Source organism: Mesocricetus auratus, unplaced genomic scaffold (assembly GCF_017639785.1).
Source record: "Mesocricetus auratus isolate SY011 unplaced genomic scaffold, BCM_Maur_2.0 Super-Scaffold_4256, whole genome shotgun sequence".
NCBI lineage: Eukaryota > Metazoa > Chordata > Mammalia > Rodentia > Cricetidae > Mesocricetus > Mesocricetus auratus.
The window spans coordinates 60693392-60720634 of NW_024429182.1; the positions used below are offsets into that span (position 1 = coordinate 60693392).

General features: G+C 47.4%; 1 protein-coding gene and 1 pseudogene across 4 annotated transcripts; one reads left to right on the top strand and one right to left on the bottom strand.

Moving 5' to 3' along the window:
* The first annotated feature begins 44 nt into the window (after positions 1–44).
* LOC101831172 (MAPK-interacting and spindle-stabilizing protein-like) lies at positions 45–14253 on the top strand. 4 transcript variants are annotated; one of them, XM_013122376.3, is made up of 2 exons: positions 45–146; positions 9966–14253. In XM_013122376.3, exon 2 carries the CDS (start codon positions 10054–10056, stop codon positions 11095–11097), a length of 1044 nt encoding a protein of 347 aa, XP_012977830.1. In that variant the 5' UTR covers positions 45–146; positions 9966–10053; the 3' UTR covers positions 11098–14253. The 4 variants fall into 4 exon arrangements, with proteins under 4 accessions (XP_012977830.1, XP_012977776.1, XP_012977873.1 ...); XM_013122322.3 differs by having other exon boundaries at positions 56–379; XM_013122419.3 differs by lacking the exon at positions 45–146 and adding an exon at positions 403–1352.
* Positions 14254–24661: 10408 nt separating this feature from the next.
* LOC101831437 lies at positions 24662–24907 on the bottom strand (annotated as a pseudogene).
* Between the last annotated feature and the right edge of the window lie 2336 nt (positions 24908–27243).

Below are 27243 nucleotides of genomic sequence, written 5' to 3' on the forward strand. Positions count from 1 at the left end.
CTCCGCCTCCTCCGACGGCCAGTGCCGCGGGGGCTGCCGGGGGCGCGCTGTGCGCCGACTGCGTCTGCGCGCGAGCCGGCTCGGGGCTGGACTCGCGTTGCCGCTGAGGGCCGTGGAGAGAGTGTCTTGGAATAGTCAGTCCGCAGGTACAGGCGGCCTTCTCGAATCGTGTTTAGGGATAGGACGTGACGCTCCCCAGCGTCTTTAAGGTCTTCAGACTTGCTTCTGAGGCCGGCTGGACTCGCTGCTTGTAGGCCCGGACCCTTCCTACAGCTGAGTCAACGTGAACGCGGAACCTCCGTGAATCTGCCTATAGAGAGCGCTCGGCGTGGGCAGGCGGGGCCTCTGAGCCCCACAGCATCAGGAGCCCAGCACCTGAGTGCGTAACTTTGACCATCTCCCACGCTTGCCCCAGTATCTATCTTAGCTTTGGCGCACCGTTAGCATCAGAGTGCTATTTTAGAGGTTCCTTGATCTGTCAGCATAGCCCCAATGAGCCGTTGTCGACTTTTACTTTATTTGTGGGTGTGCTTTTTTTTTTTTCTAGCAGAAAGAGGGATTATTCGCCGGTGGGCTTGACGTATTCGAAATCAGCTTTCATAGATGCTGTGAAAGTGGCAGTGAGCATATTACACCACTAGAGGGCAGTTGTTCCAAACCAGAGCATTCTCCACTCCACAAATGCTCGTCTGCCTTTTAGCATGCACCTGCCTGTTCCGTGTCTTGGCTGGAATGCTGCTTGTGTAGTTGATTCATCTGTCCTGGTGAATCTTACTCCTCAGTGGAGAAGAGACAATAAAACCATGGGGAAAGTCAAGTAGAGCAGAGAGAAGTACAGTGGAGAAGGAGGGAGAGGAAATATGAGCAGGAGAGTTGGCATTTTAACAGAGCAATTGGAGGAGACGAGTGCAAGCCCTGCTAAATCTTGTGCCGCTGCTAGAAGTGGAAACAGCGCACACATTTCCTTTTTCGCTCTTTGAATTCTTATACGATTTCTAACACACACATGTATGCATGCACGCACACACACACATATACATACACATACGTACGCATGCATATACACACACACATTGGTTGGGGTCTTCCCATGCAACTTGAGACTGGCCTCCACCACACCTAGCTTCCTGATATATTTATGGGGCAGCAAGAAACTGGAGAAAAAGGCTGAGGAAGTCTAGTCATAATAGTGGAGGCAAGGAGGTAGGACGGGGGGACAAGGCAGAAAGGCGTTTTCAGGAGGTGATGAGATGGCTGGCTGTGGCCATGAGCTGGGGAGAGTCATGATGGAACAGTGTTTTCCCATCAGCAGCACCCAGGCAGGGTTGCTTTTGAGAGAAACTGTCTCTGCGGTAAGTAGGAGGATAAAATGAGCTGCGGGTGTCTGGGTGTGGGAGTAGTCGTAGGTGACACCCCAGAGCTTCAGGAGAGTTAAGAGCACATGTATATTCCTGGGAGGACATGCTAGGGAGGAGCTGACCTGAGCAGCCAGAGGGACTTGAGGAAGGAATTCCAAGCTTTGGAAGGAGTATTCTGAGACTGCTTGCAGAGCTGGGGTCTAAGTTAAGTTTATTCGGACTCCGTGTAGGTCATGGGTACCTCAAGTAACACCAGTGTTGTTAAATATTCCATTCTGCCAATTTGTAGCTGCATGTTTAAAATATGCAATGACTAAAATGGCTCCCACTGTCACAGATTTGTGTCTCTGTGCACTGGGATGCATCTTTATGAAGAATGGTAGACTCAGTGGGCAGACTTGTAAGCAGCTGCCCTAATAATTAGTGTCGGGCAGTGTGCATTGGGAAATGAACTCTTGAATAGAAGTAAGAGGAGGAGAAGGACCTAGGAGGAAAGGGGAGGGTGAACACCAGGAGGAAGAGGAGGAGGAGGAGGAGGAGGAGGAGGAGGAGATAGCCACCACTACCACCCTATTGCTACCAACCTGAGGTCACTGTCGTGCGGTAGGGAGAATTGGGTGTCACTCAGTTTTGACGCTGGCACACTCAGCTTCTGCACATTCTGTCTGAGGCATCTGGAAAGAGGCTCTTGCAGCTCTGTGCACCCCTCCCCGGCTCTAGCTCTGTCTTGGATGCAGTACTATGACAATGAGCAGAGAGTTAGATAGCAGACAGACTTTGAGTGTCACATCTCAGAACCCCCACCTCCTCAGCTCCTAAATGGACTGTCCTTAAGCAGCTCTCAGAGTCCTCTCTGTATAGCTGCCCTGTGGCCATTGCTGTAGTCACAAATCACTAGCTGTTGAAGAGTAGACTTTAATGCTGACCTGGGTCTTGTGACTTGTTTTGACCTCGGTGTTGGCACTGTCTATGGAGCTGGGATCCTTACAGTGACCTTAAATGGGTTTGACTTTGATCATTTTCTCCCCCCCCCCACAGGGTTTCTCTGTATTGCTTTGGAGGCTGTTCTGGAACTCACTCTGGAGACCAGGGTGGCCTTGAACTCACAGAGATCCACCTGCCTCTGCCTCCTGAGTGCTGGGACTAAAGGCGTGCACCACCAACACCCGGCTTATTTTCTTTTTTAAAAGGCAGATAAATTAAATTTTTTTTCATTGTTTTGTTTGAGACAGGGACTTACCATGTATCCTTGGTTGTCCTGGAACTCTATAGACCACGTTGGACTCAAACTCAGAGGCTCCTCTGCTTTTGCCTCTACAGTATTGGGATTAAAGGCTTGGGCCACTGCCCTAGTTAAGGTTACTATTGCTATGATGAACAGCAACATGACCAAAAGCAAGTTGGGGTGGGAGTTACTTAATTTCCACATGATAGTCCATCACTGAAGGAGGTCAGGGCAAGAACTCAAATAGGGCAGGAACCTGGGAGCAGGAGCTGGTGCAGAGACCATGGAGGGGAGCTGCTTACTGACTTGCTCCTCATGGCTTGCTCAGCTTGCTTCCTTATAGAACCCAGGACCACAAGTGCAGAGGTGGCCCCACCAACAGTGGGCTGAACCCTTCCCCATCAATCACTAATTAAGAAAATGCCCAACAGACTTGTCTACAGCCAGATCTTATGGAGTCATTTTTTTCAGTTGAGGTTCCCCATCTCAGATGACTATTACTGTGTGTCAAGTTGCATAAAATGAGCTGGCATAGGCAAAATTTAAATTTTTTTTTTTTGGTTTTTCGAGACAGGGTTTCTCTGTGGCTTTGGAGGCTGTCCTGGAACTAGCTCTTGTAGACCAGGCTGGCCTCGAACTCACAGAGATCCACCTGCCTCTGCCTCCCAAGTGCTGGGATTAAAGGCGTGCACCACCAACGCCCCGCTGCAAAATTTAATTTTTAAGAATTTATGCATGTATATGCTAAGGCCAGAAGAGGGTGTTAGATCTTTAGTGATGGAGTTATAGGAAGTTGTGATCTGCCTGACATGGGTGCTAGGAAGTAAAGTCAGGACCTATGGAAGAGCAGCAAGTGCTCTTAACTGCTAAGCCATCTGCAGCCTCATCGCTTTCTGCTGCTTGCTTTAATATGCCTGCCTTTGCTCCCCACCTCCACTCTATCCCCACTTCCCTTTCTTGTCTCTGTTGACCTCCTGTCTTAAGTGTGTGGTCCTGTCCTCATGAGAGCTGTGGGTCATCCCTTAGAGGCTTTAACTTACTGTGCTGTAGCCCCTGCCTTCTCTGGTCTTAAGGTCTCCATAGCAACTGTAAGTAATTGATGAAACAAATACTGTGTCTGTTGAGTGAGACTGATTGAGTGTCTGTGCACAGGAGCTCAGAGTCCATCAGGAGCAGGTCATATTTGAGCCATATCTGCCTGCTGTGTAAGGAGGGAACAGGAGGGAGTCCATGGGAGCTCAGCAAAGGGGATCTGGGCTTTAGCCAGAAAGGTGCGTGCTCGGGCTATTTGGGGGAGCACCAGTGAGGTTGGGGAAGGTATGAGAGGATAGAGATGGCGCATGGGAAGTTCGGTGGCTTTGAAGTGGGAGTGGAGCAGACACATTCAATGAGACTGTCTCTACTGGGGAGCAACATGGAGACAAAAGGAACTGACTCTACCCGTATGTGCAGGGGGACCCTCCAAGAGGCTTTTGCTGCAGGAAATGGAACCTCAGGAGAAGCTATGGTTTGTTCTGGCTGCTCTCCCTGTATCCTCGAGCACTCCTGTACAATAAGTCCAAGGAGCCTGAGAACCCTGAACCTAGAAGAGCATGTCCAGGCCTCTGTGCAGTACACTTGTCTTGTAAACAGTGAAGCCCCAGAGCTGCTGCTACCTTGGGCTGTGACACAGACCTTGAGTCCCTACACTGGATAGTCAGGTAGCCAGTGCACATCAGCCCGAAGGCTCATGGTTAACAAGAGTCTCCAGTTTCTTAAAGAGTTCTGTTTCCGAATCTTTTTGATAACCCTCTTAACAGGAATTTAGTGGGAGTAGTACCGTCAATCATGGCCTAACCTCAGCTAAGGCTGTAGAAACTTGGTTGACTCATGTAGCTGTATGCCAGCACTAACTTCAGTCTAAGCTACCATCCTGGTTCAGACTTTGGATCTCCTTGGGGCTAGACAGGAACCCGGGGAGAGAGCAGGTGAGCATGGAGAAGCCTTGGGGATGGGGAGGAGCAGGAGTCCTGGGACAGTTATATTCTGCTGGAGTTGCTAGCTCAGTTGCCAGCCTCCTTGCCTGGAATCCCTGAGATTGCTTTTTAGCCAGATTTCAGAGACACTTCTGGAATCTCTAGGGTGTCACCCAAGGTATTAGAAGTGGGTGCATTACCTAATATGTACCCAGTAGATTTGGAAGATGTTCCTGGTATCTGTGCATGTATGCCATTGGCAAGTCAGAGGCCATTGAAGAGCTTCGAGTATGAATCAGGCACTTACTGCTAATCCCTCTCCACACCCTGGACCATCACATCCTGCCAAGGAATGGAGACTCAGCACAAAGTTCTTAACTTTTGGGATGCACAAGTCCTGGAGTCATTAGAAAGCCCTTGCCTTACCACTTACCTGCATAAGCTTAGGAACTCCCAAGGCCATGGTGTTAACCTACAGGAGTGCATCAACCCCTCTGTTGCCCTCCATGGTGCTATCCCTCCCTTTTCTGAAGGGGAGGCAGAGGTAGAGCAGAGGGCTGAAACATGCTGTCCTTGCTGACATAGTAGGGTGCAGCTTGGTTTGCTCATCCTGAGTTGATACCCAGATATTCAGGTATGTCTCTGTTCCACTTTTTGGAGCAACACAGCAGGCCCAAAATTAGGAGCAGAGCACACACTTCATTGAATCCATGCACAGCAGGGCTCTGAGAGGCTGGCCTAGAGGCTTGGGGAAACTTTTCCTCTAAATTTGATGGATACCTGTGCATTTTCTATTTTTATTTTAAAACACTATCAGCCATTTGATTCTTTTTTGAATCACATATTTTGAAGTGAGAGAAAAACACTTGCTCATTTTAAGTGTTTTTCTGAAAAAAAATAATTCACAGATGGGGATAACTTCATTTCAAAAATAAAATACAGCTTCCCCATATTCTACAATATGGCTTTGTTCTCTAAATTATAAAACCAAGGCAGCTTGAGCACAGTGCAGAGCTGGATGGCAGCAGAAGGCTTGAAACTGAAGGCACAGACCCAGTTCAGCAACTTGCAGTTTTTCTTCGCTGGGAACCTATTTGAACTTAAATTATGCACAATAAATGTCAAATCTTCCCCCATTTATCTTAGCAACTTAGGAATCCTGTATATTGGGAAAAGCTCTTTGTACATCAGAGCCCCTTAACAATGCAAGTTGTCTCATCTTCTCGTGGGAGGAACTGTCAGCTTGATTGATGTGATCAGGAGCATGAGGGCTGCTCTGAGGAGAGCCCCAGTGCACAGGCTTCTCTCTTCTGCCTCAGCTCTGATTACTTGCTCTGTGGAAAGCCCTTCTAGGGCACCTCTTCATATTAGCACCTGCCATCTACCCCATGAGTCACCTTTAGAATCACGCCACCATCAGGAGCAGAACCCACACCGACCCTAGTGACTCAATGCAGCTGAGTCTCCTGTCTATCAGGAACAAGGAAGGGACAGGTATGCAAGTATGTATTCTTCAAAACTCACGGTGGCCTCATGTCCTGTCCTCTGAGCTAACACAGGAGCTTGGTCTTGTGAACTTGACCCTAATGTGACTGCTGCATCTGGGGCAGCCCTCCTCATCACCACAATCCCATGCAGGAACTAGTCGAATGTAGAAGGTGTTACCCCGTGGCGAAGGCCAGGAGCCCAGCAAGGTCAGGAATTAAAGCTTCTGCTCTGCCAGATTGGAAGACTCACCTCTCTCCCTCTCTTGTTAGTTTCCTGTGGGCCAGTCTGACCTTGGACTCTAGTCCAGGATGATGCTGAACTCCTGACTCTTACTGCCTTAGGCTTCCCAATGCTGAGATTACAGCTATATGCTGACACACAAGTGTGTGCCACCAATGCCTTTCTAGCTTCTCTGAACTAGTTTCTTCATTGTCAATAGTTAGGAGTGACAGTTCCTAGCCTAGCATAGGGAGTTAGGAGGGCACCAAGGAAGTAAACTAAAATTCTACATAAACCTTATTTGTAACCTCAATGACAGCTATTTTTGTTATTGAACTTCAGAGAGGTAGGAATCATTTATGGGTCCCAGTACATACGTACATATATATGTACATACCCATAGAAGTACCAGATGCCTGATTTCAGCCCCTCTTGGAGGATCTTTGCACAAAGCTGGCTGCTGGTGCTTTCCTCATCAGGGAGCTGCTGCCCTCTGCTGGTCATGAGAGGGGAAGCAGCTCAGTGCCCACCTTGGAAGTCCTGGAAGAGATCAAGGAAAAGCATCCTGGGAGCAGAAATCCCTTAAGATCAGAAGCTGAGCCCTACCTCTATAAACTGGCAGAGTCTGTACACTCTAGCAAACCCACTGTAAGATCCTGGATAGATGCTGGCATTGGTGGCACACACCTTTAATCCCGGCACTCAGGAGGCAGAGGCAGTCAGGTATCTGTGATTTTGAAGCCAGCCTAGTCTACAGAGCGAGCTCTAGAACAGCCTCCAAAGCTACAGAGAAACCCAGTCTTGGGGAAAAAAGATCCTGAATAGAAACCTTTTATCAGCCTTTTGAATGGGGGTCATTAGGTCATTAGGATGCATCTAAACTATAGACATGTCCTGGCCCTGACCTTTGACCTTAGCCTTCAGCTGCTGCCAGAGATGGGGGAGTGGGAGGAAGGGAGAGCTGGCAGGGTTCAATTAACTGCTGACCCATCTCTCCAGTCCCAAGTTGAGGGTCTTGGGATGATAACATGGTTTTCTGGAGTCCCAGATACTGTGGAATAGGGCCAGAGGGAGAAAAACAGGAGCAGGCGATATGGAGACTGGGGGCCCACTGCAGTGATGTACCCTAGTTGTCTCTGTGCCTAGAAGGCAGAAGGAAAGACCTTACAACTTCTGGAAGGAGCCCAGCCAAGCCACCTAAATGTGACCCCTGATATCCTTAGCTGAGAGAGAGTACACTTCTGCTGCTGAAAGTCATGAAGTTTGTGGCAATTTATTACAGTAACTTGATGAACCAGTATGCCAAATTGTCCCTCTTTCTCTGGGATCCTCTGTTTTACTGACACTAGTTCTTTACCAGGGATATTATTTTATGTAATTTTTGAGATTATAATATAGTCATAACATTTCTCCTTTCCCTTTGCACCCTCAAGCCCTCCCATGTACCCCTCCCTACTCTCCATTAAGTTTGTGGCCTTCTTTTTAACTGTTATGGCATGTATGTATGTGTGTATGTATGTATATATACATACATTCCTAAATATAATCTGTTCAGTCTGTATAATGCTACCTGTATACATGTTTTCAGGGCTGACCATTTGGCACTGGACAACCAGTTGGTGCGCCCTGCCCTAGGAAAGACAACCTCTCCCACTCCCAGCTTGCCTCGGTTGCCTGTAGTTCTTTGTGTAGGGTGCAGGCCTTGTGGGCTTTTGCTTGTCCACTTTGGCATGTCTGTTGGTGGGTGCTGTCCTTGTTCAGTTCATGTTTGGGAAGTCATGCTAGTGAGACTTTATGGATGTAGCTTCTTATATTACTAGGAGACACAGTCTCACAGCTATCTAACATCCTGATCATCTGACTCTTACAGGCTTTCTGCCCCCTCTTCCACAACGTTGCCTGAGCCTTAGGTACAGGAATGTTTTGTGCATGTGTCACTGGTACTGGGCTCTACAACTCTGCATTTTGATTGGTTGTGGTTTTCTGCAGTGGTCTCTGTTTGTTGAAAAAAGAAGGTTCCTGGATGATGAGTGAGAACTATACTTATCTGTGGGTGTAAGAACAGACAAATGTTTAGATTATTGTAGGGATTATGGTGGTTTAATAAATTTGTGACTTTAGATTGTCCTATCTAGGTTGCCAGCACCAGGCATCATTTCCTTTTTGAATGGGACTTAAGTCCAATTAGAGAGCTGTTGGTTACTGCCAAGTATGCATGCTACTACTGTACCCTTAGGGTTACTGTGACATGCTGGTTGTTGATGTGGTTTATAAATGTCATAGCTGTCTGTATAGAGCTGTTGGTTTGGAAGCTTGCCTGGTGTCTTCTTATACCATGAAAGGAAGCCCTCAGGGAAGGGGCATTTAGGTCACTTCTAGCTTAGGGGTCTCTGGACCCAGTTTCTGAACAGGTATCTTCAGTGCATGGTATCTTTAGCAATAGGGACTTACTTTCCACTCCTGGAAGTGGTGGTAGCCAAGGACAACAGTAATACAGTGTATATTTTAGGAGTCTCTTGGACAGCCCTATCAGGGATACTTTGAGACTATTCTTTTCAATCTGTGATGGGTTTTCACATAGAAACTTTACATTTTAGAGAAATCTAGCTTAGTTTTTCTTCAATTATGGTTTTGGTATTGTGTCTAAAAACTCATTGCTAAACCTGAGGTCACAAAGGTGTTACCTATTTTTAAAAAAATCTTAAGTGTTTATTATGCCTTGCCTTTAGGAATATAATGCATTTGAGCTACTTTTTTGAGAAGAGTCCATCTTTGTCTGAGTTACTTGTTTTTGGCTTGTGAAATCTGGAGTTTCAGCACCTTTTGTGGAACAGACTTTCTTTATACCATTGTCATGCCTTAGCTCCTTTGTCAGGATCTATTGATACTTTTGTGGGTCTATTTCTAGACTAGCTATTCCATCCCATTGGTTTTATTTGTTTACTTATTTCAAGTATAATGCTGCCTTGCCTTTTGTTACCGTAAGAAGTTAGAGAGTGTTGATCCTCTGCTTTGATGATTCTTGAGTCCTGATGTTAATTCTTTTGGTGCTTGTGCACTGTTGTAGGGCTTATACCCAGGAAAGAAATGGGCTTTTGTGTGGTGGCTCTGTCCTGAAGTTTGGCTATGATCACTTATATCTCCAGGAAGTATTGTTTGTTTTCGTCCACTCATTGGAATTTTCCTCATAGGCAATCGAATAATTGGAATAGAGACTTTTGTTTCCTTTGCTCATCTACCTACATTTCTTTCCCTTTTTGTATTATTTCATCTCCCATTAGCTGGGACATCTCTATGATACCAAGTAGGAGTGGTGACATGGGCAGCCCAGCCTTGTACTGATTACAAGTGGAAATAATCTACTTTCTCACCATTAAGGAAGAGGTCAACTTTAGTTATTGTAAATGTTCTGTCTTAATTTGAAGGAATTCCACTTTTACTAAGTTACTATAAAACTATCCCTTCTTTTAAAATCAGTCTATAAGACTGTTTTCCAAAATCAACAGTAGAGATGTTTCTAGAACCATCTCTCTCCACACTACAGCTCTGTAGATGGTGTCTTTACCCTCATTCCCTACATATTGACTTCTCTGTCCCCAACCGTTCAGTTTCCACCACTTAAGTCTTTCCTAGGCCCTTTCTTCATTTTGGAAAAGTGGCCAGACCATTAAAGGTTCAAAATGGGATCTAATCAACCAGTTGTTTTGTTTTTTTTTTTAGGGCAAAATTTGCTTTATGAAGCAGATTTAAGCAGTCACCTTGCTCAGGTCGATTCTCCATTGCCTGTCTCTTTGGACTCATCACCACTATGCGTCATGCCTCAGTCTCAGATCCTGCCTGGAAAATGTCAGATGAATTTTTGTTGGCATATGTGCTACCTGAACAGTCCCCTGCCAGAACCTTTGCTGTGAGCAATCCAAAAGCTGGCCAACCTCCTCAAGGCTGGCCAGGCCCCAACCCTCGGAGTAACCTAAGTGCTCCACCCGCTATGCTACCTGGACTCTCCCCAAGTGCAGCACCCTCCACTTTGCCTTTTGGACCAGCACCAGCAGGAATTTATCCCTCCATCCCTCTGGCTGGACCAGCACCAGGATCCCCAGCACCCTTTCTTCCTTCTGAACTGTCATGTCCTCAACCTAGTGGTCCTTATCCAGCCCCTGTTGTACGAGGCCCTGGTCCCATAGGGCCCTATGCTACACCGAATATGCCCCTTCCAGAACTACCTAGGTCATATGGTGCACCCACAGATCCAACTGCAGCTGCTACTTTAGGTAGAAGGGGATCCATATCTTCTGGACCTTGGGCACCACGAATTGGGGGGCATCATCCCAATGTGCCATATCGATCCCCAGGGCCACATCCCACTGCTCCCCCTCCAGTGTCAGGAGCACCGCGTGTTCCATGGGGCACTGTGCCACCAGGAACTTGGGGACCACCAGTACCATATCCTGCCCCCGAAGGATCATATCCCATTCCAGGACCTCATCCTACTCCGAATAATCCTTACCAAGTAACTTCAGGACCTTCTGGTACTCCACCAATACCTGGTGACCCCCATAAAGTGGATGAAGTCCCAGGGGGCTCCCATCCTGATACATCCAACCAGGAGAGCACCCCAGAGACCACTGGACAAGTGAAGCAACTGAAGGTAGATGACAAACCCATCAAGAGGAGACGTTCCAAAAAGAAGAGTAAACCGGTAACTTGGGGAGACATCAAGACGTTAACTCATGAAGCTGAGACCTTGGGGAAACAACAAGGACACAATACTGCTGACCCCAAAATGATGCTGTTATGTTTAATGACTATACTACATGTTAATTCTCAGCGTGGGAATGCAGAATCCAAATGACTTTTGTCAGTGGGAATAAATGGGACACCTGTAATAAACAGTATAATGTTGTGTCGGAAAAAAAAAAAAAACCCCATCACCATCAATCAATTTTTTTGTTCTGGGCTTTGTCCAACTTTGTGGGCTTGGTTGTTAGTGGAGTACCTTCAAGGAACGCTAGGTCCTCAAGTTTCTCCAATATACCAGTCAGTGGCAAGCTGTGGCCTTCTGTAGATGCAGACGACACAGCGGTCACAGGTGAAGGCTTCTCAGTAGCCCTAGTTCTTCACTAGGATCTGCCCCCATCCTTCCAGATCAGTGACTGGGGCCGCAGCACTTCCTGGGTTTGTGGTGAAGACCAGGCTTAAACCACTGAGCACTGTGACATACCGTGAGGGAAGTTTTCCCTGAAGCTTGGCACCTGCCTTTTTGGGGGTGTGTGGGTTCAGCCTCTCTGAGACCCCTCACCCTGGACCTCCCAGTTGAACATTTCCTCTACCCTCACCAAGTTTCCTTAGTTGGGGTAACAGGCTTTAGACAGGCTCCCCTTTTCAGATGCCACATGCACCTTCTGGGTGGCATGTGCTGCTACAGGTGTTCATTTACATGACCTTGTTAGAAGAAAAATACAGGACATGGCAGGAATCGTGTAAGACAGAAACAGTGAAAGAGATTCACCACAAGGTGGTGCTCTTGTGTCTCATTTTAAGGGGATTTTTTTTCAAGTTAACATTTTTTTTTTAAATGAATTTGTCTGCAAAATGAACGGGAGGAGGCCTGAAGTGAGATACAGTACTGCTGGGATTCCTTGGGACTTTCGGTTGTCTTCCTCTGCCTCCTCCTTACCCAAGCCATTTTCCCTCTTTAACATCCATTGAGTCATTTGGCTGTCCCCTGCAAGAAAAAAGGAAACAAGATGCTCACTGCTCATTGGATTTGTTGGATGCTGCGACTTTCTGCTGAGCTGGGGAAAGGGCACACAGTTCTGCACTGGGAATTGAACTGGGGACCCTGAGCACTGAGCTACACGGCCAGTCCCCACTGCTGTGGCCTCTAAGGAAATGCTGAAATATTCTGTCTGGGTTCCATTTGTTAATAGGAATCTGGTTTCCTCTAGAGTTCCTAGATAGCAATGTACTATTAGTGAGTTTTCCAAAAGACTTTGTAACAAAAGGTTTAGAAGTTTTCTTTCACTTTGGTGCTAGAGAATCTGCCTGTTAAATTAAGAGGAAAAGCTATGGGGGGGGGGGCGGGGCTGGGCAGCTCACAATGCCCAGGGTTGTAACTCCAGCTCTAGGAGATCCAATGCCTCTGACTTCCATGGTCATCAGGACCCATGTACATATTCACACATAGAGACTTGCACGTACACACATGACTATAAATAATAAACATTAAGAAAAGAAGCTAGGGGCTGGAGAGATGGCTCAGAGGTTAAGAGCATTGGCTGCTCTTCCAGGGGTCCTGAGTTCAATTCCCAGCAACCACATGGTGACTCACATGGGATCTGATTCCCTCTTCTGGTGTGCACACAAATCTAGCACTCATATGCATAAAATAAATAAGTCTTAAAAAAAGAAAAGCTATTGGTTAGGGCTGCAGTTCATTTACTGGAGTGCTTGTTTAGCATGCATGAGGCTCTTAGTTTGATCTCTACATCACATAAACTGAACATGATGTTGCAATCTGTAATCCCAGTACTCACGTAGAAACAGGAGAATCAGGAGTTCAAAGCTATCCTCAATGCATAGTGAGTTACACACCCTTGGGTTACACACCAGATTGTGTCTCAAACAAAGCAGATTTACCAAATTTCAGGAGTAATGGATATAACTGATAGAATTATAGGTGTGGTTGAGGGTCTTTTGAGCACCTCCATAGTTCTCAGGGCAGAGTTGCAGGTGCAGGACTGGATCCTTCACTATGACCAAAACTGGGAATGAGTCCTGAGGTCCTGGGACATCTTGCAGCCTGAGGTAGCACTAGATGACCAATTCCAGGGCGAGGCCACAATGGGCAAGCACTATCTAGATTATAGCACCTAACAGAGACACTGAAGGAACATGAAGGAAGATCCAAAGCAAGGGCATCTTCCTTTTGGGTGGAGAGGTGGGGAACCTCTGCTCTCACCTGCAGGGTTGGATTGTGCCCCGGGTCTCCCTCCCCTAGCCCAGGCACCTGGTGCTTTGGGTTCCTGGATTTTCTCCATGCTCCTGGCCTCTAGGAGGCCCTGCTGGTGGAAACAGGCTTCGGTGGTCTGAGGCTGTGTTTCCAGGCCTACTTCAAAGGGGGCATTGGGGTATAGACAAGGAGAATATGTCAGCTGTTGGTTCAGAACGAGTACCAGTCTTTTAGGACATGTAGCTCAGTGTTGTCAAAGACTTGGGCTAGATGGTGCTTGGAGCAACTAGGAGCAAAGTCTTTGCCCAGATCCTACACCCCTAGTCTCATACAGCCTACTTGCCATGTGTAACTCCATCATTTTCTCAGGAAATGGTTTCTTTTGAGGCAACTTTGTATGAGGGAGTCTTGAGGGACCTGAACACACCAGGGACTATGGAGACCTTAGCCTCTCCAAGACTGGCCAGTGGCCCTGGCTGCTTGGAAAAGTCACAGAAACTCTGTTTGTCAGGGCAACAGGGCCAGTGTGGGTTAGTTTCACACATTCTTGAGTGAGAATGAATGCCCTGTTCTTAAGCCCAGAACCAAAAAGCCCCAGGCCACCTTTTCTTATGGTCCTTTAGCACCTGGTCACTCTGAGTGGGCTTCCTACTCTTGGTTGTAGACTGATTTGTTTAGATTTCTTTCCAGCATGCTTCTGGGGACCCTCTACACCTACAGGCAGGCTAACTGTCCCCTAGTGTGTCCTCATTCTACTGCCCAGCAGTGAAACTGAAGTCCCCATGTCTCCCCAGGCCTACAAATGTCACAGAACTTAGGAAAAGACCGTTTGGGAATCTTGGGCCAGACGCTGTCCTGGGCACTGGGCCAGGTTACCTGAGTTACCCCTGGTTAGATGTGGTTGGTGAACAGTTGAAAAGCCTGTAGTGTTCATGGTGTGGGCACACAAGGCCCTCTCCTCCCTGGGTGCTTTACAGTCTGAGCAGCCTTCCTGTGACAGAAACTATTTTAAGGAACATAAGGCTGTAACTCATTAAATTCCACTAACCCTCTCGATTACTTGACGTTTTAAATACGCAGACTTCAAATGGCTTTCTGGACATTTCTATCTCCACATCTGAAGATTCACATCTCTTTAATTTGGAGCTCATTTTGTTTTGAATGTTGCAACACTTGTCTTTTCAAACTAATATATCAGAGTCGGGGAGAATAATTTACTTGGAAAACCGAGCCTCCATAAGTAAAATAAATAACAACACATAAGCAATTTGAGTACATTTATAGAATACTGAAGTGGAATGTCAGCTTGGAGTTGTACATGCTGTCATTATTACTTGACAACACAGGGCTCATACTGACCTGTGCTGGAGGTAGAGGATTTCTAGACGCCCTACACCTCCTGCTCCCTTCCCGTAGCTCTTGGCCATGTAGTTGGCGGCAAAGGTGTTTGCCTCTGATTTTAGGGAGGGATAAGAGATCCAGTAGATGTGTGGAAGCTTCCTGAGCCTTGTTAATGGCACCCCTAAGACTGTTGTAAAAAAGTTGCCAGGAGAAAATTTGTTTTTGGGCTTAACTCCCCCTGCTGGGCAGAACTTAGTCACGCCTCTCAGAGTGGATGCTCTTAGTTCCATTGTCTCAGAAACAAATGCCCTGGAGAAAAATGATGAGCTTCTCACAACACTGATATTACTCCGCAAGGACTTGCTCACATAATGTTTTATGTATTAAAATGAAGGAGGTTAGCATGGTGGCTTATACTATTATCCTAATGCTTGGGAGACTGAAGCAGTAGGGTGGTGAGTTCAAGGCCAGCCTGTGTTACATATTGAGACTGTTTCAAAATAAGCAAAACTGAACAAAGACCCCATCAAACAGTGACAGAATTAAGGACAATGTTTTATTTTATGAAATACATTTACAAAGAAACAACTAAGCTTTTTTTTTCCCCCTATGAGTGTCAACTGCAAGCTACACCCAGACCCCCATGCCTGTTAAAGTGTATCCAGTTGTCCCTCTACCCAGAAGCTTCACAACCCTGGCCTGTATCAGGCATGTTGTGTCATTGTCTGTGTTCCCCCTCACCACCTGCCCCCCCCCAATTTTTTAGGCAAGTTTCTCAGGTTTGGAGAGCCTCACCAAGTAAGAGTGTGGGACCCCCTGGGCAGGCCTGTGCCTGGCATTCCTTCTCCCAGCCTGGAGCCAGCCACTCTGGCTTATTTAGTTTTCCTTTGGTGTTGGAGACTGAACCTTGGGTCAGCTTTTGTCGTGAAGGGGAATCTCCCAGGGTTTCTCAAGGGCTAGATTAGCACTCTTCTACTGAGCTACCACACTCAGACCTGACTCTGACCTTTTGTGCTGTGCTGCGGCTGAAGCCCAGGGTTTTGTGCTTGCTAATTGCTTTTGGTTACTTTTCTCATTGCTGTGATAAAATGCCCGAACAAAGCAACTTAAGGAAGGTGGGTTTTAGTTGTTACTCAGTTTGGGTGTGTAGTTCACCATGATAGAGAATGCATGACAGCAGAAATGGGGCAGCTGATCACACTGCACTGGTTGTCAGGGAGAGGAGACAAGTGCTGTGGCTCAGATTCCTATCCCTCCTCCTCCTCCTCCTGCCCTGCCCCCTCTGCTCTTCCTCCCGTTCCTCCTGTTTCTCCTCTTCCTGCCTTCCATCCTCCTCCTGCTCCTCCTCTTCCTCCTGCTCCTCCTCTTCCTCTTGCTCCTCCTCTTCCTCCTGTCCTCCATCTTCTTCCTGCTCCTCCCCTTCCTCCTGCTCCTCCTCTTCCTCCTGCCCTCCATCTTCTTCCTGCTCCTCCCCTTCCTCCTGCTCCTCCCCTTCCTCCTGATCCCCCTCCTCTTGAGACAGGGTCTCACTATATAACCCTGGCTGGCCTGAAGCTAGCTCTGTGGACCAGGCTGGTTCCAAACTCACAGAGGTCCTCCTGTCTCAGCCTCCCAAGTGTGAGGATTAAAGGTGTATGCCACCATGCCTAGATTAGCTTTATTTTTATTCAGTCTGGGACCCCAGCCATGGGATAAACTCACATTTAGTGTGGGTTTTGCCATTCAGTCAAACCTCTCTGGAAACACCCTTACATATACACATTGTGCTATGTTTCCTAGGTGATAATACATCCAGTCAAATTGACAATGAAGATTAACTGTCACACTAATCAATCTCTCTACCACTGGGCTACTTACCCATTTTCCCTCTATGGCCCCTTCCCTCTATGTGTGTGCATTCAAGATATATGCCTATGTGTATACCTGTGCATAAGTACCTGACCATTTGTATGTGCACATATAGAGGCCAGAGGTTCATGTTGAGTATTTTCATCTATTACTCTGTGCCTTATTTTTAAAGATAGTGTTCCTCACTGAACCCAGAGCTCAACATTTTAGCTACATTAGACAGCAAGCTCCAGGGGTCCTCCTGTCTCTGTCTGCCTGCACTGGGGTTATAGATGTAAGTCACCATACCCAGCTTTGACATGGGTGATGGGGATCTGAACGCATTAAAGATGTGGCAGGCCAAGAATGTTAGACCTTTGGTCTGAGAGTCCATTTGGATTTTATCTCAAGGCACATTTCTACCATATTAAGGGGAAGAGAGGGGTAAATGGTTGAGAATGAGTTGAGCTCTGCAAAGTGCTAACAGGATGTGTCCAGAGCTGCTTGGCTCCCATGGAGCTTATCCATACAAGCACCTGCCAGGGGTTTTGTTTGTTGTTGTTGTTGTGTGTAAGTGTGGCATTTTCACGTGTGGTGCATGTGCACATGTATGTGTGTGCATGGGTGAGTACACTCCTGCAGAGGCCAGAGAAGGATGTTGGTGTCCTGCTTTGTCATTCTCTGCCTTTTCCTTTGACTGAATCCCAGGCTGGCTGCTATCTTCTTTTTCTGCGGCTCAGCACACAAAGTGGGGGTTCATGCCGCACATCTGACTGTGCTCCGTCTTTTGGGCAGTCACTGAGGTCCACGCTCAGGGCTTCATGTCTGTGCAGCAAGCTTTCTTACCTGCTGAACCAGGGCCTTTACAAATGCTGCTTCTTGAGTTAGTGTGGTGGCACGTGACTGTCATTCCAGAACTCCGGAAGCAGGCATAGGAGGAGCAGGCATTCAAGGCCATCTTTGGCTACATAGCAAATTCAAGACTAGCCTGGGCTACATGAGGCACCCCCATCCCACCCCGCACACATACACACAAAAGGGGTTTCTCATCTGAATTTGGCGTGTGAGTAAGGAGACACCTTGGGCCAGGGAACCAGGAAGCTCCCAGAAGCTTTCTGCCAAGTGCATTTTGCTGGCTGCTCCTGCCATCTCCTGTTCCTTCCTCCCAAGACTCTGCAGGAAATGGCCTCCTGTTTGTCACCATAAATTAAGCATGCTAATTTTGGGCAGCATTAACATGTTCATCAGCCCTGACTTTTAAAATATTTAAGTTCACAGCGGTTCAATTTTCTCCCTTAAATGGACTAAGAACCAGTGTTGATTTATTCAGCCTATTCAACATAATTGTGAGGTAAGGTCTTAAATGCAGCCTATTAACACTTTGAATAGGGTACAAGAAAGAAACTCTCAGCTGAGATAAAATCCTGGCATAATAATAAAAGCAATTATGGAGGCTTTAGGGGGCAAAAGGTCAGTGCTAGGCCTTATGTGGAAGGGACTGGAGTTTAATCACTAAACATGGATTTATGTCACCTGAGACTACTCACCAGGAGAACAGTGCTGTTCTTCTCTCTAGCCAGCCTTATCTTATGAACTTGCCTTTCACTTTCCTGGGAGACCAGCATGGCAGAGACTCAGTTCTAAGTGGGTACATCCCAGGAGACTGCCCCTGAGCAGGAGGGTGACCCTTCTGTGTTGTTTCCTGCTGAGGAGACTTGAACCCACCTCTTCCCAAGATGACCTTGAGCTGGGAGCTGGAGGGCCCCGTGAAGGAACTGCATGCTGGGAGAGTTGTGTTGTACTCGATTCAGTGTGTACTGCTAGCTGAACACAGCTGGTGAGGACTTGAAACAAGAGTCTGGAGACCAGGTTAAACACAGCTTTATTTAGCTGCAATTTGTTTGGATTGAAATGAAGTGGGCATGTGTACCCAGGGGTTACTACTGGAATGTGCAGTTCTACTGGGAGGCTTGGAGTGGACCTCTCTTTACAGAACTCCAAGGAACCCCCAAAGCATCTGGTCTGGTTTCTCCTCCTAAGGAAGACCCAGGGTGCCACGTGCGTGTTGGGAGAATCCGCTGCCCTAAAGGACCACAGAGAAGCTAGTATTTGAATGACAACCATCTTGGCCACGGCAAGTCCACCCTTTGACCATCCCTCTCTTTGATTCCTCTAAAGAACCAGTCTCCTGTTATCTCCACTGATACATGTTTAAAATCATATTAGTTTGATTATTATGACCAACTGTTATGAGTTGAAGATGCAATGTTCCTAGGTACCTTTGCTGAGACTTGGCGACCAGAAGGTGGTGCTGTTGAAAAGCGACTCCCTCAGGAGGGTGCTGATTTCATCAGGGATGAACACACTGTTGAACACACTGAGTTCAGAGCTGGATCATTAGGAGATCGGGCCTGGTTGGAGGAAGAGGTTTCGTTCTCTGATTTCTCTTTCCTGGCCACCATGAGGCTCTGCCTGACCACAGCCCAGAAACAAGGAGCCAGTGGCTGCAGATTGAACACTCTGAAACTGAGTCCAAGCAATCTTTTCTTCCTCTAAGTTTACTTAAGGTGTTTTGTCACAGCAACAAAAGCCCGACTAACACACCCAACTCTGGTGACTCGCGACCCCATTTGTTCTTAGCTTTCTGAGAATTCTGGAGTCATCTCTTGAAGCAACATGGCATGTATTGGTGAGGACAGGACTTGAACTCCATCATGCGTAGTTCTAGGACTCCTGGGCCTTAACTGGCACTGTGCGGTTTTTAAAAACAAAGGTTGTATTTGAGGAGAATCCCTTTCTTTGGCTCTCAGCATCATGTCTTCCAGCTTCGTTCATACATCAGAATTTCATTCCTTTTTAAGGCTGCCTGATGCTACATTGCATGGATAGGGCAGGGTATACACAGTTTTGTATAGGCCTGGGTGTTGGTGTCACCCTGAGACCTGATCCCCAGTGCACTGGTATTGAGAGATTGAGCCTTCAGGAGGCAGCTAGACCACAAGGACCAAGGCCTTGCGAATGTGGTTTGTGCTCTTGCTAAAGAGGGCTCCTCCATCATTTGAAACTCATTTGTGTCTTCCACCATGGGAAGACAGAGTGAGAGGATGTCACCTGTGAAGCAGACAGCAGACCCACTAGATGTCGGTGTTGGTGACTTGACCTTGGACATCTCAGCCTCCACAGCTGTTGTTTATATGCTACAGAATTTGTGGCATTTTGTTACAGCAGTTTGAACAGATCGGAGCAGCATGTTCTTTATCTGTCCGCCTGTCACTTACCTGCTGACAGGTACTTGGGCTGTGAATGACAAAAGTTGCAAATATGTGGTTCAATTTGTTTTCAATTTTTTTTCTTTCAGAATTGGGGATTTGAACTAAGGGCCACATTTAAGTCAAACATGTGCTCTAACAACGGTATAACACTCCTAGTGGTACTTTCAGTTCTTTGGGGTGTCTAACTAGAAGCAGAATTTCTGGATTATAAAGTAGTTGTGTGTTCAATGTGTACGTACATATGCATATGTGTACATCCTCACATGTGCGTGTGTAGAGGCCAGAGACTGACATCAGGTGTCATCCTCTATTGCACTCCCCTTTATTTTTTGAGTCAAGGTCTCTCACTAACTGACTAGACTGGCTGGCCCTCAGTCCTCAGGGATCCTTCTTTCTTCAGTCCCTGAACTGAGATCACAGATATGTGCCCTGACTAACTTTTTTATGTGGGTGCTGGGAATTTGAACTCAGGTTCTTAATGCTTGCACAGCAAACACTTTACCCACTGGGCCACCTCCCAAGTCCGTTTATAACTTTCTGAAGGTTTGTGTTGTTTTCCACAGTGGCCATACCATTTTACTTTCCCTTTCTCTTCATCTTCACCCATACTTGAAATTTCCTACCTTTTGACCGTGACCATCTGACAGTAGGAGACAGTACCTCATTTTGGTTTTGATTGGCATTTCTCTTGGGTGTTGGTGGTCTGGAATGTCTTTCATGTACTCATTCACCATTTGTGTGACCTTCTTTGACCAATGATATGCTGAAGTCCTTTGCTTGTATCTGAGTTGGGTTGTTGATTATTTACAAATACTGTATTTGTAAATAATTTGTATTTGTACCTGCAAGAAATTTCCTCTTCCTCCTCCTCTTCCTCCTTTTCCTCTTCCTCCTTTTCCTCCTCCTCCTCCTCTTCCTCCTCCTCCTCCTCCTCATCCTCTTCTTCTTCTTCTTCTTCTTCTTCTTCTTCTTCTTCTTCTTCTTCTTCTTCTTCTTCTTCTTCGTTTTTCGAGATAGGGTTTCTCTGTAATGCTTTGGAACCTGTCTTGGAACTCACTCTGTAGATCAGGCTGACCTTTGAACTCACTAAGATCCTCCTGCCTCTGCCTCCCTAGTGCTGGGTTTAAAGGCATGCACCACCAACGACCTGCTAGGACTGGAATTTCTAATCCAGGCCAGGAAATACTCAAAGAAGCCAGACCAGGGACTGTGAAGAATGACTCATCAAATACTACATGGCTAAAGAGGAGGCAGGGTCATAGGCAGACCACAAAACAAGGATCCGTGGCTATCAGTGGGGAGCACCCCAAGCCACCCCAAACTTCAAGATGAGAACTCTGCTGACAGAATGGGTTCATTAGTGTCCTTTTACTGCAGGGAAGATAAAATCCCAACCTAATTATTTATAGAAGTACAGTTCCTTCCCCCATGAAAGCTGCAAGTTTTAAAAAATTGGCATGAGAGGCATCTGCCTGAAGATAGACCAAAGGTAATTAGTGACTTCTGTCAGGTCAGCCAGCACCCATAGCAACAGACACATCCAAAAATGGGATGCCTCATGTTGGTGGTGCCATGAAAGTGGAGAACACCTAAAACGAGTGGTCCCTAGCCATTATTTAACCAGGGGAGAGACGAGGGAGCTAATACCAGCTCCACGAACAGGATTTAATGAGGGGAGAAAGGGGCAAGAAATAATGCAGAGGTCAGCAAAAGACTTGGGATCGCCTGGAATTCCTAATGAGCCCCGGTGTCCAGATCTACTCTGCTCAGGAGTGAGTACTTGGCAATTAGAGAACACAGGTGGATAGCCTGGCAAAGAATAACAACCCCAGCATTTATTTAGTTCTTGACAATTGACAAAACCTTTGCATACACTCACTTGGTTCCTCGCCAAACCTTTACATGGGGATCCTTGGCCTGGAGCCCAGGGGCTGATGGAACCCGGGAGCTGAGTGGTCAGACCTTGGTAACCCCTTAGCGTATCATCTCCAGCTCCTATGGCTTTGCCGAGCCTCACACTGTTATAAACAAGATGAGTGGAGCTTGCTCTAGGCCACCTGCAGAGTGAGATGGTCGTTTTCCCAGGTCCTTCCCCTTCTCCGCACCCCTGAGCACACTGAGGATAAATGGTTAGACTCCGCTGACAGTGTCTAGTTGTCTCTTTCAGATATCAATAGGATCCGGTGATTGGAAAGGGCTCAGCTGGCCACAGAGGTTCCCTCAGGTGGGGTGGGACAGCAATGTCACTCTTTCCACCAGCCACAGTGGACTGACTAGCAGTTAGGTGCTGCAGTCTGCCCTGCATGCCATCCCAGCAGAGCTCAGTGTTTGTGTCTTTCTAGCTGGAGCATGCCTACTGACAGGAACATAGGAAGGCTCACACTCATGGCTTTCTGGAAGGCACTAGCTCCAGAAGGCCCTGAAATGGCAGGCAGAGACCCTGGAAACCCAGGCAGCTACAGGTGAGCCCTCTGATACGATCCTTTCCCAAGCATGGGCTAAGAAGTAGGGCTGTGCTCTTCCAGCTCACACAGCGACTCTCCAGTTTGTTTGGCTTCAGAGGACTGCCCAGCACTTAGTGGGCACTGGCCTGCGATGCAGTGACCTATGTGGCAGTTGATGTGTTCACGTGGCAAACAAGCAAGGGTGGCTTTATGCTAACCCTAGAGCCCAGGCCTACAGTCACAGCCTTATGCTAACCCTAGAGCCCAGGTCTACAGTCACAGCCTTATGCTAACCATAGAGCCCAGGCCTACAGTCACAGCCTTATGCTAACCATAGAGCCCAGGTCTACAGTCACAGCCTTATGCTAACCATAGAGCCCAGGTCTACAGTCACAGGAAAAGTGACTAAGCCCCTCCTTTTTACATCTCAGGTCACTAACACCTGACCCTCCTGTCCCACACCTCTTCACGAGCTTCAGAAGGGCAGTAACTGTGTCCATGGCTGCTGTTGCCAGTTTCTTAAATCTTTTTTTGGATTTAAAACTTGCTTGCACTTTAACGTGACAGGGGAGGTAGGGACATTCAGAGATTTGAGAAAATGGGAGAGGGAAACTGTCTTCCCTGATTATGGTGGTTATTCCTGTGGGTGGGGTGTGGGTAGGAATTCACTAACTAGCCAATTGACAAATTCAGTCTTTACTCCGCTTCCATCCATTCACTGCTTATGGGAAGGCAAGCTGAGGGTCTGGGGTGTGTGTGTGTGTGTGTGTGTGTGTGTGTGTGTGTGTGTGTGTGTGTGTGTGTGTTTAGGTGGAGTGCTGGGTGAGGCTGTACCATCCCAGCATCTCCCTACCCGTTTGTCTCAGTCCTGGTGGAAGGCATGGTGCATGGTGCTTGATACTCAAGCTCCTGGGGCTTTGCAAGGGTCCTGCATGGGCAAGGGGTCTGACCTGTCCTGAGCCCTGTGGGATCTCTGAGGAAGGGTTCCCCAGGGGCTGGCCAGCTCCACTGAGGGAGGTGGGAGGAGCTGTGCTGTTTGCTCTAATGACAACAGGGGGCGGTGTCCCAATGCAGATCGCAGGCTGCTCTGAGACAATCCAGAGGAGCTAGGCCAGGAGGAGAAAAGCAGTTTCAATTTGGTTGCTATCTGCTCAACATCAAAGATGGTTGTCCCTGTGTTGCCTGAGAAGGGTCCTCTGGCTCTCCTGGTGTCTGTGAAAGCTTGAGGTGGGGACAGGACCAGGGAGGGGGTCCTGGGGAGTCAGGGACAGTGAATTTCAGGACTGTTTCAGGACATTCTCAATGCTGGTAAAGACCAGTGCTTTCTGCCCTCAGTGGAGAGGGACAGTGATGTTTTTGTGAATTTTAAGTTTTTGAGATAGCTCTTTTGTAGCCCAGGATGACGCTGAACTTCTGATCCTCCTGCCTGCTCCTTCTGAGTGCTGTGCTTACGGGCATGCATTAGCACACCTGGTTTAAAGTCCATTGAGTTGGCAGTCCAGGTCCTTGTGCATGCTAGGTGGGCGGCTACCAAAGAGCTGCATCCACAGTCCCGGGTGTGGTTTCTGATCATTTTCTCCGCTTGCTCAAGACCAGGCCCAGCTCCCAACACCTCACCTTCTCCAGAGTTCCCCTGAAATAGGCTGGACCCTGTGGCAGGGTTCCCAGGGGTGGTGGTTCCTACTGTGGAACAGTTCCTCAGGCATATAAATTGAACATATCCTTGGAAATAGCTTTAAGTTTCAGAAGTCGTGTATCATATTACAAAAAAATGGAGACCAAGAGGAAAATACGGAAATACTCAGGAAAATACCAAGATACTGGTGAAAGTTGCCTCTAGTTCCCCAGAGACAGCTGCTATTCTGTCAAATGGAGATTTAAGTCATCCTCAGCATCCAGGAAGAAGATTGTGGTCGTCTCATTGCACGTGTGGGCTGCCATCTAGGAATCGGTTTCCAGAGTGGTGCTGTGGGCCAAGAGCAGATTCTGTCTGGGGAGATCAGCACTTGGGACAATCTCACCAGCTCAGTGTAAAGCAAGGTTTGGTCACCAGCTGCGATATTCCATGTGTTCAGTGGGGCTAGACATCCCTGATCTGTGAGTTACAAGTTGGGTCCTGACCCCGTGTGGTGTTCAAAGTCCCACAGTCAACCTGTCTCAATGACCATGTGGTTGGGACTGGGAGGAATGATCAGTATCTCAGCTCTGAGAATTGTCCCTGAGAAGACAACAAGTGTCATGAGGCAGGGGGCAGGGATAGGGAAGCCCTACCCAGAGGATTTCCATGAATTCTGTTTAAGGAATTCTAAAATTCTATACAGTAACAAGCATATTTAAGTTACAGTGGCTCCTGGAACAGATCCCTTCTGTGCCCCGGGATATTGTAAAATGCACAGGGTTATACCTGTGATTGGATATTTAGGCTTCCTTTATACACACACACACACACACACACACACACACACACACACACATATATATATATATTCAATACATTTGCAGAACAAATAATTCTTAAGCTGGGGGTCAGGTTGAACCAAGTGCACAAGAATAACCTGAGACCAGGCACAGCCACAGAACTCAACTACAAGATTCCTTAGCCCATTCTTCCCCTTTCTTTCCTGAATAATGTCATTCAGATATGGCTCAAGGTAGAATTTATCCTCCTCGGATTTTGTCCCCTGTTCTTTAGACACGATCTGATGATGCCTTGTAGTCAAGTCCAGGGCTCCTTTAATGCAGAATATTCTGCAATTATAAAGCTCTCAGAAAGATTCTTATGGCCTCTTTTCCATCTTTATCCTCATATATTGTACTGCCTTGCATGAAGCCCAGTTTGTTGAGTTGAGCGGCCCTGTAATAGCATTTTCAAATTCCATCCAGGCACTGGCTTGATTGTTACAACAGCAAGCCTGCCTGCTGTTTTGACCTGGGTTCATTCTATGTAAATTTAACCTTAATTTTAACCAAAGCACATTTAGAAAAATTGCACCACATTCTAAGGCAACAGACAGTGTCCCAGATCCTTACCCAGCCAGTGGCCTTCCAGGGGAGCCACGCTCTTTGGAGCCTCCCTGGAGTGCCTGTGAGGCCTACCTGTGTCTTATCTGCTTGAGGCCTTCCTGAGTTCTCCAGCCTCCTGCTCCAACCCACTCTTGGTTGAGGATGTTTCCCACCCCTACCTTTCTGAAAATGTTTTGCTTCTTTCCCAGGTGTGACACCTTATTTTCTGGACCCCCCTCTCCCCACCCCGTCTCTCACTCTGACTTCATTCCTCATGTTGATGGAGCTTGTCTTCTAGAACTTTCCGAGTAAATGTCTACAGTAGATAAGCTGGTGGGTCCTTCTATGTGCAGCTTTTTCATTTTTCAGCCCTCACAACTGGAGTTTGTCCGGGTATGGAATGCTAGACCAGAATCACCCATTGGTAAGGGCTGTGGGAGTGGATGCTTACTGAGAAAAAGCACGCCCCCCCCAGCTTGCTCTAGGCTTCTTGCCGTCTCTGCTCTGCTGCTTTAAAGGGAGGCAGTTGCTCTACCGTGGCATGAGTGAGCACACGGGGCCTGTGCTTGCGCTTATTTTCATTTTCCGTTGCCCGGCTTTTGGGGGTGCATCGGTGGGCACTCCTTCAGACAAGGGGTCATGAGGAACAATGGATGAGTGGCAGATGCCTTCATGGTCCTCAGGTACCTGGTGGTCCTTCCAGCTTGTCTTGGCACCTGCTGCTTCTCAGGAGTGTGTTTTAGGGAGGCACATGTGGTCAGGTTAGACCAAACACTGCAGGTGGATAGTAATCCGAGGTTGGGGAGTAGAACTGTTTCCTTTTATTTCAGTGACTGACTTACATGTGGAGGTGGCAAGCCCCACTTCTTCCCAGGAAAATCCTTTCATACTTCTGCTGGGGGCAGCAGCCATGCCAGGGCCCTCTTGGTCACAGACACAGTCGGGGTATATGGTAGAAGGTGGCTGGTTCCGGGCCAGCCAGTCATCTGTGGTTTCCACTCTGGGAAGTTGTCTTATGTAAGAGAGATGGAAAGTTGTGTTGGTTAGGTTTTTGTCAACTTGATACAAGCTAGTGTTATCTGGGAAGAGGGAGCCTTAAAGGAGGATGTGTATCCATCAGACTGGCCTTTAGGTAAGTCTACGGACCATTTTCTTGGTTGATGTTTGATGTGGGAGGGCCAATCCCACTGTGGGAAGTGATAGCCCTTGGGGGGTGGTCCTGAGTCACATTAAAAACCAAGTCAAAGAAACCATGGACAGCAGGTCAGGAAGCAGCATTCCTCCATGGCCTCGGCTTCAGCTTCCTGCCTTGGCCGTATAGCTCAAGGTAGAGCATTTGACTGCAGCTTCCTGCCTTGAGTTTCTTTCCTGACTTCCCTTCATGATGAACCGTAAGCAATAATGAAATAAACTCTTTCTTCCCCATGTTTGTTGTAGAATGATCTTTTTGTATACTGTGAAGATGTGTCTTTGCCAAGGAACCTCTGATTGGTTTTATAAAGAGCTGAATGGTCAATAGCTAGGCAAGAAGAGGTTAGGCAGGACTTCTGTGCAGAGAGAAAATAAGAGGAGATGAATCTATTTGGGGGGTGGGGAAACACCAGAGGAGATGGAGAGGAAGCAGAACATGCAGGACAAGTTGCAAGCCACATGACAGGATGTAGACTAATAGAAATGGGTTAAGTCTACATGTCATTATTTGGGGCTGGTGATAGAAAAGGAAGTTCATCTATACATGTTGTGTTTGGTCACACAATAGAAAATTAATGAAAACAAAAGCCCTGCGTGCTAGCCCAAATTGCTGGTGTGAGGAGCCCTGGCCAGAGCTAGGGTGAAGCTCACAGGGAAAGCCCTAGAACTGGAGCCCATATGAGAGAAAGGGTAACTTGAGAAGAGGGAGACTGGGGTAGCCTGGCCCTGAAATGACGGTGTTGAAGCTATCTGTGGCCAAAGATTCCCAGAACCTGGGCATCCTTCCCAGCAAGGTGTGCTCTTGGTTCTCCACTGGGCCTGGCTAAGGTGGCTGTCCTTCCTGTGACTCACCAAGATGGGCAGAACAGGGACAGGAGGAGCTGCTTCTCCAGGCACCCTTACAAAACAGTCTAAATCCTGGGGCCACCTCAGAATGTCGAGAGCTAGTGTGTGTATGTGTGCATGTG

Excerpts from the sequence above, each read along its gene's own strand:
- LOC101831172 (XM_013122376.3), top strand. The coding sequence starts at position 10,054 with ATGCGTCATGCCTCAGTCTCAGATCCTGCCTGGAAAATGTCAGATGAA.